The sequence below is a fragment of the Oreochromis aureus genome, linkage group 2 (genome assembly GCF_013358895.1).
Source record: "Oreochromis aureus strain Israel breed Guangdong linkage group 2, ZZ_aureus, whole genome shotgun sequence".
NCBI lineage: Eukaryota > Metazoa > Chordata > Actinopteri > Cichliformes > Cichlidae > Oreochromis > Oreochromis aureus.
This window is the reverse complement of record NC_052943.1, coordinates 30,042,848-30,055,661: the sequence shown is the minus strand read 5'-3', so window position 1 is coordinate 30,055,661 and position 12,814 is coordinate 30,042,848. Positions and strand designations below refer to the sequence as shown.

Genomic DNA, 12,814 nt, shown 5'->3' with positions numbered 1-12,814 from the left:
AGAAAACACATTGTATTTTACAGCTCTTGATGTTGTTTCTGCTGCTTTTGTTTTTGAGGGTCACTCAATGTTTATTTATGTCGCTATAAAAAATTACAACAAACATCTAAAAAAAAGATGATGATGATGATGGCGGTGTGATGCAGTGCTGAGGTGAAGCTGACTTGAAAAAAGACTGATACAGACATCAATCAGGGACAGAGCGAGCGATGAATCACGTGATAAGTGTCTGAAGCAGAGAACGAGCTGCAGAGGAGCCGTCTACGAAACGACAAAGATCACACTGAGGAGCTTTGCAAAGGTCGCCTCCTACGTGGAGGTCAGGACTTTCTTCTGTTTGTCTAAATAAAAACCGGCATCCACTTTTGTTGCACTGTTTAACATCAAGAATGAACTTTCAGAAGACATTAAAGAACCTCCATTTCCTTCCGCTCATCCACTTCAAGGTCATGGGGGTGGGGGCTGGAGCCCATCCCCGCTGCCACCAGGCGAAGGCTGGGGCGTCCGGACCCAATCGTTTTTCTCACAGAAACTGGAGCTGTCTGTACTGATGCTGCCAAAACAGGAAAAAATGGACACTAGAAGCCTAAATGCAAAAAACTGGAGGCCCATAAACTTAACCAACAGGAGACAGAAGCATAAAAGGGCCGCTCATAAGGGCAGGGCATCACCTTCAGCATGGCTGGGAGACACGGGAAGCACCTGTGTCACATTACACATCAGAATGACATCAGTGGAATATACTGTTGAAAGACAAAACCACTATTTTGTCATCCAAAGCTGCTCTACAGTTGGAAATGAGCACTTTGGGTCACCTTACACTCAGAGCACAACACTGACTCATCAGTGGGAGGAGGGGTCACTCACAGCCAATCAGATGCTTCTGCCGCATCCGCCTGAGCTCAGTCGGCCTCTGAACTGTGTGACAGGTGATTATCAGACACTGCGAGGGAAACCGCAGCTGACGGTTTGCTGAATCAGCACGTTTGAGTGTCTGCAGCTGCTAGGAGAGGCTTCCCAGACACACAGCAACAGGCCGGGAAAATACAAGTCTCTGTCTCCCTCCCCTCACCCCAACCAAAAGCAGATGCCCTCCGCCCCCGTGCCTGGTTATGCCAGAAGTTTCTTCCTGTTAAAAGAGAGGTTTTCCTCTCCACAGTCGCCAAAGCACTTGCTCATAGTTGTAGTTGTTTTAAATCACAGCAATCCTAAATCCAGAAGAAGAAATTTTTCAATAGTTTTCTTCTTAGCGACATCAAAGTTTTCAAAAGCTTTTACACTGAAGGCAAACAGCCCGTTTCCAGCTAGTTCAGTCTCCGTTGCACACATGGTTAATGGATCAAACTGCAGAGCTTTAACATCATGTAAGCACACGTGTCAGTGCACACTTACAAAAGCACGAGCAATAAACCAGGAAACGGGCATTTCTCTCAAATGTCCCATCCCGACCAGCCTGATCATCAGTACTGAATATTTCTGTGAAGGAAAGCTTTTCAGACAAAGAGCTGAGTTTGTTAGTTAGGACTGAGGCCAGGAGGCACAAATGAGGAGGTGTGGGAGCTGCAGACAGAGGAGGGGGTCGTAAGTGCAGCAAAAGAGGCCCAACCAAGCGTCATCGAGTCCTTTTACGACAGAGCAAACAAGCCCTGCTGGGAGGGACAGGCGGGAACGTTAGAAAGTGTGTTCCTGTCATTAGTGCAGACGTGGGAATCACGGCTAAAGCCTCGTCCCTCCCCGCCGCCTGTTTTCACTCAGCCATCCAGGACGCCTGTCAAAACCACACGAGGACAAACAGAGCTGTTTGCCATGTCAGAGGCCCCTCGTTCCTTTTTCACAGGATTCACATCACATTTTTACGTCTCTGCTTTTCTGAACGTGGCCTAGTTTCACTTGCTTTTCAAGGCAGACATCGCAGATTTCTGAGAACTATTTCAGAAACGCCAATGAGAAAAAAGTTTGAGGATTTTTGTTTGTATGTTACTGAGCGGTAATTAGCAGGTATCTTTGTCTGTGTGATGTTCCCACTGAGTCTGTGGATTCAGCTTGATAACAAGGTCGGTGGAGCCTTGGCACTCCACCCTGTCATCCACATACAGTCACTCCTGGCTAAGAACGTGCTACCCGAGTCAGATTTCATGTAAAAGTTGGTCTCAGGTTTTGGACTCTGTCATTTAAATTTGTTAAGAGTAGGAAAAATATCATACATCTTGGTGAGTGCTTTGTGTATCTCAAGTATATAAAAGACACAATCCCATCATATCACTTTCAGAATCATCAACAGCCTGCAGCCGTTTGAGGAATTTGCTGTTGCAAAATGCTAATGAAGTGGGCACATTCCTGACTTGCCCGGCCTTGTCAACAAACAAACACGTAATGAAGTGTTCCACAACGAGATGCTTTTTCTTAAAACACGCACGACAATGTTTCATTTGTATTTCTGCATTAAAGGACGAAGCCTCCTCGATTCTTCTCGACTGAAGCGGACACAGTGCTGCGGTCTAAAACATCCATGTTGGAGAATATAAGCGAGAACGGTCATGAGTCACTTTCATCCTGTCAAGGCATGAGTGGTTTCACCCTCATATTACTAATAGGAGGTTCATTTGTTAACAGTAAAACAAGGTGGGTCATGTTCCAAAGAGGAACAGGTTCCAGGTAACATGATCTTCCTCCCCTTACGCCGTTTTTCTAATCTACATAAGCTAGTACACGATATTTCTGATTCTTTGTTGTCAAAGGATTTTAAGAACAGCTCTGTTTGCTGTCTCCAAGTAAAAGTCAGAGAGGATGTCAGGATACATCCTAAAAGTCTGTTTGATTTAAGCTATGACAGCCTGCGCTCCGACACAGCTCCACGAGTGTTAGTGAGCACTGGCAGCGGAAGACGAGGTCCCAGTTTGAATCCAGTTCATCCCGTATGATCTGGAAGAAGCTGAGGTCAGAGCTCTGGATGCCACAAACTGGCAACTAGGTTTCCTGTTGATTTGGACTTCGGTGAACCACAAAAACCAGCTGCAGTCCTCGAAGCCAAAAAGCATAAAGCCTGCTTAGCTTTTGTTCTGATGTTTACTGGACCTGTGGAGGCTGTGATTTAATGTAAGCTATTAGCAAGAGCAAGAGCTCCAACAGCACAAATGCGATCCACAGGTCCAGTTCAAGGACTCCAGCTAGCTGAGGTGAAGCCTAGCAGGCAGCTAGCAGCTACAGCCACTTTTGTCACCAGCCACCCGTCAGTCAAAGAGACCACAGCCCTAATAATGCAAATTATTTTTGCATGTTTATTATCACTGCTGGAGCCTCTGCTGGATGTTAGAGGAACTTCAGGTTTTAGGAGTTTTTTTCACTTTAATTTTTTTTTTAGTTTGCAGCACAGGGATAAAAAAATAAAACTTCGGTCAGTTCTGCAAGAATTTGGGTCAGCGTCAGTCAGCTGTCCTCAGCCTGCGGTCTCAGAATACTAAAAGGTTCACAGAGATTTAATAACCCCTTTTCCAGCAAAACACTATTCATCCTTTGCTTCTATGCATGAGTAAATGGATACCAAATACACCTGCATTTATAGAAAAATGCTTGTTTGAATGTGACACACTCCAGCTGGCAGCGCACCTTCGGCCTGTCTCTGTCTCTGTAATCCCTTGGTACACTGGTCTCGGGGTGTGGACAAACAGCACATTAGAGGACAAGGACAGGGTTTGTAGCGGCTGGTAGCATCACAGCTAATGCTGCGCTCATTAGCTTCAACTTCAAAGCCCTCACCAGGTGATTCAGCTTCAACTGTCAGCGAAGAAGGCAGAGATTTTTAGGCTTCCTCATTGTTCCCGTCATGCTAACTCTGTTTTTGTTTCAGGTCACACATGACTGACTCTGTGAGTGACTCTCAGGGAGCTCGCTGTTGTGTAGTTATAGGCAGACCTAGCTTCTGCAGCACATGCTGCACTCATGCTTGCAACACTGCATTTGCAAGCATGCATATGCTTGTTAGCTTTTCATCCATGAATCAAAATGTAACATGGCAACATGAACATGTTAGCTTTTCACCCATTAATCAAAATGTAACATGGCAACATGTATAGATATACCAAAATACTCTGCAACAGAGGACTGCCAGATGTCCTGCACACACAAAGGGAGTTTGAATCAAGATGTAAATCAATCGCAATGAGAGAATGAAGTCTCTTTTTCTGCTCGAGCTGCTCGTGAAATGCCAGAATGACACTGAGCAACTTGATCCAGTTACATCCCAGAGTTCCTGTATTTTTGCATGCACATATGCTGCTCACTAAAAGCTTCAATACCATGATTCAGGGGTGAGAAATGTTTAAGTGGCAGGGAAGAGACGTGAGCCAAAGCTGGAAAACTGGAAAATTGCAAGCTCCTTTGTACTATATTCTAATAATAAATTCAGTAACAAAATAATTATAGCTGCAATTAAAAACACAATGTCTACCTGTTGGATGGAATAAGTGGTAGGTCTGGAAATTATTTTTCAATCTTCTGAAGGTTTAGGAACTTTAAGGGCGGAGTTCAGAGTACTGAGCATGTTTTGATTGGTGAATAATCATAATTAAGGTTAAACACTCTTTGTACAGCTGGGGGCAGTTAGGCCTTTCTCTGTGTACTCACACTTCCTCTCACAGTCCAAAGACATACACCAGGGGTGTCCAACTCCAGTCTTCGAGAGCTACTGTCCTGCAGCTTTTAGATGCATCCTTGTTCTGACACACCTGAATCAAATGAATGGCTTGCTATCAGGCCTTTGCCAAAATTGATGGCATGCTGAAGAGGTAATCCAACCATCTAAAAGCTGCAGGACAGTAGCTCTCGAGTTGGACACCCCTGACATGCACATTAAGTAAACTGTTGAGGTTAAATTGACTGTAGGTGTGAATGTAACTGTGAGAGGGTGTGTGTCTCTCTGTGGGACAGATTAGCAAAGTGTCCAGAGTGTATTCTGCCACTCGCCCTGTGACAGCTGCAACCTTAAATCGGACAAGTGGAAGAAAAAGGCTGGATGGATAAGAAATTCTCCAGGTTAGCTTGCCATTTAAAACTTAGTGTTAAAATGTTGTGCCTCAGTTTACGACTGAGATAACTCACATGATATCACTGCGTTTCACCTTTCTGAGCCAGGAAAACTTTCTGTGATGTGTTGAAATTCATCAAGGTCTCCTTTGATTATATTTTTCTTTGAAGAGTATTTACCTGTCTTAGGATCGATGTCAAAGTGCAATCGGTGAGATTCCAGCATCTGGAAGGAAAGCTTCCCATCAGAGGACGTGTCCACATCTGTGGCCGACACCTGGATGACGGATTCAACCGTGTCCACGTTCTCCGGGACAGATGCAAAATACATCGGCTGGGAAAGTTCGGGAGCATTGTCATTAACGTCCAGGACCTCGATGAAGACGTGAGTCCAGGTGATCAGAGGCTCAGTCCCCAGATCGGTGGCGTAGACGGAGAGCCAGTAATGAGGCGCCGTCTCCCTGTCCAGCATCTCTGTCATACGAATCACACCTAAAACACACCAACGGTACAGGCAAATCATTGTTGTCTACACTGGTATTTACATGTTTCAAACACGCTGCCCTGCCTCAGGAATGAATCACTTATCCATCTAATCTGTTCATGCTGAATAACTGTACAGCCCGGGAGGAACTAGCAGCCACTGGGGCCGTCACTGAGCTTAAGGTGTCTCTTTGCTGGAAAGGAGCCCAGATGTGGAAATTTTGTGAAATTTTAAGTAATTCCCTGCTCAGCAAAATGTGTGACATATTTGTGTTAGCTTAATACGCTAAAAAAAAGAGGCCCGCACAGAGACGCTGCAGGGCCTGAACACAATGGAAATGTACTTCTCTGCACAGTGGCCTGAAGAAGCTGTTTAAATTTGGATGCCCGAAAGGAAGAGATAAAACCTTTACCTTTACTCAAAAAGCCATCTCTAGACCCAGCTGTCTTAGCTAATTATAGGCCAATCTCCAACCTTCCTTTCATATCAAACATCCTTGAAAGAGTAGTTGTCAAACAGCTAACAGATCATCTGCAGAGGAATGGCTTATTTGAAGAGTTTCAGTCAGGTTTCAGAGCTCATCACAGCACAGAAACAGCTTTAGTGAAGGTTACAAATGATCTTCTTATGGCCTCTGACAGTGGACTCATCTCTGTGCTTGTCCTGCTAGACCTTAGTGCAGCGTTCGATACTGTTGACCATAATATCCTATTAGAGCAATTAGAACATGCTGTAGGTATTACAGGTACTGCACTGCAGTGGTTTGTATCATATCTATCTAATAGACTCCAATTTGTACATGTAAATGGAGAGTCCTCTTCACACACTAAGGTCAATTATTGGGGTTCCACAGGGTTCAGTGCTAGGACCAATTCTGTTTACATTATACATGCTTCCCTTAGGCAGCATCATTAGAAGACATAGCATAAATTTTCACTGCTATGCTGATGACACGCAGCTCTATCTATCCATGAAGCCAGGTAACACACACCAATTAGTTAAACTGCAGGAATGTCTTAAAGACATAAAGAGCTGGATGGCCGCTAACTTTCTGCTTCTTAATTCAGATAAAACTGAGGTTATTGTACTCGGCCCTGAAAATCTTAGAAATATGGTATCTAACCAGATTCTTACTCTGGATGGCATTACCTTGGCCTCCAGTAATGCTGTGAGGAACCTTGGAGTCATTTTTGACCAGGACATGTCCTTCAACGCACATATTAAACAAATATGTAAGACTGCTTTCTTCCATTTGCGCAACATCTCTAAAGTTAGAAATATCCTGTCTCAGAGTGACGCTGAAAAACTAGTTCATGCATTTATTACTTCCAGGCTGGACTACTGTAATTCTTTATTATCAGGATGTCCTAAATGAAAAGCCTTCAGCTGATCCAAAATGCTGCAACAAGAGTACTGACAGGGACTAGAAAGAGAGAGCATATATCTCCTGTTTTGGCTTCCCTTCATTGGCTTCCTGTTAAATCCAGAATTGAATTCAAAATCCTGCTCCTCACATACAAGGTCTTAAATAATCAGGCCCCATCTTGTCTTAATGACCTTGTAGTACCATATCACCCTATTAGAGCACTTCGCTCTCACACTGCAGGCCTACTTGCTGTTCCTAGAGTATTTAAAAGTAGAATGGGAGGGAGAGCCTTCAGTTTTCAGGCCCCTCTTCTGTGGAACCAGCTTCCAGTTTGGATTCGGGAGACAGACATTATGTCTACTTTCAAGATTAGGCTTCAAACTTTACTTTTTGCTAAAGCATATAGTTAGGGCTGGACCAGGTGACCCTGAATCCTCCCTTAGTTATGCTGCAATAGACGTAGGCTGCCGGGGATTCCCATGATGCATTGAGTTTTTCCTTTCCAGTCACCTTTCTCACTCACTATGTGTTAATAGACCTCTCTGCATCGAATCATATCTGTTATTAGCCTCTGTCTCTCTTCCACAGCATGTCTTTCATCCTGTTTTCCTTCTCTCACCCCAACCGGTCGCAGCAGATGGCCTTCCCCTCCCTGAGCCTGGTTCTGCCGGAGGTTTCTTCCTGTTAAAAGGGAGTTTTTCCTTCCCCCTGTCGCCAAAGTGCTTGCTCATAGGGGGTCATATGATTGTTGGGTTTTTCTCTGTACCTATGAAACGCCTTGAGGCGACTTTTGTTGTGATTTGGCGCTATATAAATAAAATTGAATTGAATTGAAATTGAATATATCTGAGTCTTAAGTGCAGCAGCAGGCTAATGGAATACATTGCGATACGCTGCAAGGTCGCAGGGTATCCTCTGCAAAAGATACGCTGATGGAAAAATATACAAACTACTTTAACCACCCCAGACGAAGAACTGCTTCTACAAGCAGGTACACGTCCCGTTCTATCAGAGTGAGCACATGAGCATACAGCTGTAAAGTTCAATGCAGCACGAGGCGTGTCAGAGAGGTGGAAAAGACAAATGTTACCATGCAACACTTGTACCGTTTAATTTATGCTACAGTGCTAATTACTGTTTACAGAGCACAACAACCTTTGACCTTTCTGGTGGGAACTAGTCTATAATCTTTACCCTTCACTGAAGACACACTCTGCTAAACAATGCTTCATTTAGCAGCTGGTTAGCTTTGGCTTCCAGTCACATTGGTTCTTAGCTCCTAAACTTTATTTCTATATGGAAACCTAATGTGTTACTAGGTGAGTTTTAATGGTGCAACCTTTGGAGAGAACAAAGGCTTTTTCCCAGTCTTTCTGCTAAGCTAAAGTAAGATATGAGAGCGAGATCAGACTTCACATCTGACTAAAACTTGTTAACACTGCTTTTCTACTTTTCAGATAAAAACATCACAACAACAAAAATTAATTCACCAAGTGTTAGTTACCTGTTTCCTCATCAATGGTAAATACTCCTAAGCCAGAGCCATCATGGATGCGGTACCTGACGACCCCGTCTCTGCCCAGGTCTTTGTCTGAAGCTGTCAGAGTAACCACAGATGTCCCTACGGCTGAGTCCTCCTTTACCAGAGCTTCATAGACGAACTCTGAGAACACCGGCCGGTGGAGGTTCTCATTGACATCCAGAACCTCGATCTCCACAAAGCAGGACGATGACAAGGAGCGAGGGAGGCCGTGGTCGACTGCCCAGACCGTGAGATTGTAAGATGGCCACCTCTCAAAGTCCAGCTCTCTCTCAAGGGTGAGGGCGCCGGTGGAGGAGTCGAGATGGAAGATCCCGCTCTCTGTGTTTTTGAGGTTATAGGTGACAAGGCCTCCACTGCCCAGATCCAAGTCAATGCTGTCCACCCAGACAAGCAGCGTGCCCACAGGAACATCTTCTGGAACTTTTATTTTGTGCACTTTGGGCACAAATCTGGGTGGGTTGTCATTTATATCCTGCAAAATCACCACCAGGTTGACAGTGGAGAACAGCTGAGGGCCGACTGTTGCCTGGTCTCTTGCTTCGATCAGGAGATCGTGCCTGGGTGAGCTTTCTCGATCAAGTCTACCCGTCACAATCAGCTCTCCGGTGAATTCGTCCATCCTGAACATGTCGGTCGTTGTCAGGAGGGAATACTGGACTTTACCGCTCATATCTGAGTCCAGGTCTGCTGCGCGACATGTAAAAATAACCGAATTCACCTCTTTGTTTTCGGACACGTGGATCACGTACCTGGGCTGATCAAAAACAGGAGGATTGTCATTGACATCCATGACGTTGATGGCAATGAATTTCCATGCAGAAGTTTGCGGTATTCCCAAGTCATAAACAGTGATGTTCAAAATGTAGAACTCCTTACTCTCTCTGTCCAGTGGGCAAACTAACCGAAGATCACCAGAGAACGTATCAATGGAGAAACAGCCATCTTCGTTCCCACTCGATATGGCGTACACAAGCTTACTATTAAACCCAGAGTCGTTGTCTGTTGCTTTGAACTGAACTATGGTCGAATTTAATGGATGGTTCTCGACGAGATCAATCGAACTGGGAATGCTTGTGTCAAACTTGGGAGAATGTCGATTGGTGATGTGGATATCTGAGAACGTGTCCTCTTCCTGATTGATTAAAATGGGTTTGATTGACTTGATTAGTTTATCCGTGACCTGTTTGGCAATGCCCGTTTCCTTGCAGTGCAGCGTTGGATCTTCACCTCGGTTAGTAATGGTTATCCTGACAACCGATGCTTCAGAGTGATGCTTCCCATCGGTGGCTACAACTCTAAGAGTGAATGAACCCTGCAGCAGAGGGATAGGTTGTTTAAGGGCAACAACTCCAGTCACAGAGTTGATCCTGAACACTTGGAGCTCGTTCCCTGACTCGATGACATACCTCAGCTGCTGCAGCTCATCTAAATCAATAGCTGACAGCTGGGCGACTTCGTGTCCCACAGGTAAATCCAGAGGTACAGTAACATTGCAGCCCACCTGCTCGAACAGAGGGATGTTATCGTTGATGTTGTTCAGAGTTATTGTCACAGGGCTTTCACTGACCTGACTGAAGGGGCCACCGCTGTCCGACGCCCAAACTCTCAGGTGATACCGCCGTTTCATCAGTTCGTAGTCCAAGTGTTCGGAGGTAGAGATGATACCAGTGAACGGATCTATTGTAAAAGGCAGAGGGCCTGAATTTGCAATCGTGTAAGTCACAAAGCCGTTTTTGCCTTTGTCTTTGTCTGAAGCTGCTACTTTCAACACGCTGCTGCCAACAGGGCTGTTTTCATCCAGTGTGGCCTGATAGGATGTCTGTGTGAACTGTGGGCTGTTGTCGTTTTCATCCGTTATCTCCACCACGATGTGAGTCTCAGCTTCACCGTGATTGGCCATTACATCAAACTCATATCGATCTTTCCTCTCATAATCAAATTTCCCTGCAGTTATGATAATCCCAGTTTTAGGATTGATCTTAAAGTTAGAGGTGTCTGGATTGTTCTTGATACTAAAGGTAACGTTAAAGGGAACCGAGTTGACAGAAACCTTAAGTACATGAGTCTGTGGGGGTGAAAACTCACTCAGAGTCACAATGTAGGTGTCCTCCAAAAATGCCAGTGGGCTGTAATGATAGGGTGGAATGTGGATTTGTGTGATTGGAGAGAGGAAACTTGACAAGCTCCTGTCTTTAGCTTGCAGCGAAAGATTAAATCCATAAGGAGTCTGAGACCAAATAATCCTCTTTGTAGAGATCACTTGGAAGTCACTACCCTGCACACCTGAGGGGATTACCTCAAACCATTTGTGGGGATCCCCTCCAATGATATTGAGGGATTCCACTGGCTTAACTCCTTCCTCCACATGGACATTGATATTTATTTTTCCGTCTGCAGACACTGTAGCTTCAGGGGGCGGTGTGATAACTGGAGATGCCATGGCCATTTTTTGTATGTTTACTGTGACCCTGGCAACATTCCCAAATTTCTGAACACCGGACATCTTTTTCGTCCTGTCCTCTGCTAATACGGTGAGGTCGTAGCGCTGTGCGCGAGTGTGATTGAGCCTCTTGATGAGGCTCACCGTGCCCGTGAAAGGGTCAACAACAAACGGATGAGCTCTGCTGGTGAACGAATAATAAAACTCAGCATTGCTCCCAATGTCGGCGTCTGTAGCGCTGACTTTGGTGACACTTGACTTTAGAAGAGCGTCCTCCCTGATGGCCACATTGTATGATGCTGGGTAGAAGAGAGGCTTTAAGTCGTTGGTGTCAAGCACCTGGACGAAGACCTTCGTCATTGCCTCGAAGCCAAAAGTGCTTTCCTTTGCCTCCACAGTGAGAGTATACGAGTCTCGGACCTCCCTGTTGAGGAGAGCCGAGTTGCTGCTGCGCGTCTTGATCCTGAGAAAGCAGAAATCTCCGACTTTGACTGCCTCTGCTTTAAAGAAGCTGTCGTCGTCACCTGAGACGATGTTGTACTTGATGTCCCACAGCGGATCTGTCACTTCGATGCCCATCTTCACCTGCGTCTCAACGTACATTCGCGGGGCAGAGTTCTCGTTGATGGCAGCGTTGTAGAGGTGGTGTGTAAACAGCAGAGGAGATCTGCCTTTTCCCAGTCTATAACTACCTTCACATCTTGTCACAGATGTGAGGACTGAGGCAAAAAGAAGAAGGATTGCTCCTGAAGCTGCCTTCATAATCCCCTTTTTGAACATTTTCACATCTGTAAAAAAAGACAGAAAAGAGAAGAATAAAAGTCAGTAAGAAAAGCCTTTAGGGAGAGACAACAGCTGCCTGTATCACACGACAAGACATGAAATGTACACTCAAAGCTATTTTGTAAATAGACCAATCACTTCCCTGAAGCTCCAGCACAAAGAGTACAACAGAGAGAGCATATTGACACAACAGCCAAGGGGAGGCTGTTGAGAGGTGTCTCACTCTTGTCCTAACTTGTCTTGACAAAACGTAAAACCAGTAAAACGCTGGATTGTTTCAGGCGAACAAGCTTTTTCAGAGAGTTGGCAGCCCAAACACCCCCTAATCATTTCTCTGAGGCTGAAAATCAGCAGCACAGAGCCTTCCCAATAATCGCCTTCAGTCATTGCAGCGCTGTGGAGGAGTCTACAGTTGCATGACCTGGTAGGTGATGGTGGGTGGCTCAGAGACTGAGAGCACTTATCCCTGGAGGCATGAGTCATCAAACTGCTGCACCCATAACCTTTTACAGGGAAGACCTGATCAAAAAGTTAAACAGATAAAAACACCAATCACTACCTGCAGCCTACATTTATGTCCAACTCTACAAAGCTCACACATGTGTTTTGTCATTTTTCTTCCAGTTTAACAGCATCTTTTATTATAAGTTGTTCTGAAAGACAATGGTTTTTAATCAGATTCCATCCATGCACCAGCTGCAGCGAGAAATAACGGACCTGTTTAACAGACCTACAGTGTCTGTTGGGAGGTTGGAGGCATATGGTGCAGCTATTATTCCTTTTTTTACGTTCTCTTTGACTTCCTGGGAAGCTTCAGACTCTAAACCAGCTTAGCCTTAGGGAAAGACGGTGGCTTTAACCTGTTTACACCTTCTGCATAAATGAGTCACAGCAGCAGCAGCTGAACATGTTCTGAAAAGATGGACTCGGACCAAACCTGATGATGATGACGATGATCTTGCTACAAAAATCACCATGTTGTCTCCGGATGTGTTTGCTTCAGAACACATTCACCACTGGACGGGTAAACACTTTTTAAACCTCTGAGGGTAAGACTCAAACCTTAACCCATCCATAACTGAAATTACCAGAAAAATATTTGGCTGTCAGTTTCAAAATGTTTTGAAACTGGAGTCTTTATCGAACCTTTGCGATTTTAATTTTACCATTTTTGCT

General features: G+C 44.9%; 1 protein-coding gene across 1 annotated transcript in view; it reads right to left on the bottom strand.

The window, feature by feature from the left end:
- fat2 (FAT atypical cadherin 2) overlaps window positions 1–12,814 on the bottom strand; it is a 97,729-nt gene that overhangs the window by 71,746 nt on the left and 13,169 nt on the right. The window contains exons 2-3 of the mRNA XM_031746293.2: window positions 8,377–11,643; window positions 5,203–5,514 (exon numbers count right to left, since the gene is read on the bottom strand). Of these exons, the coding sequence (XP_031602153.2) occupies window positions 5,203–5,514; window positions 8,377–11,635 (3,571 nt within the window). The 5' untranslated portion in view covers window positions 11,636–11,643. The remainder of the gene's footprint in view (window positions 1–5,202; window positions 5,515–8,376; window positions 11,644–12,814) is intronic.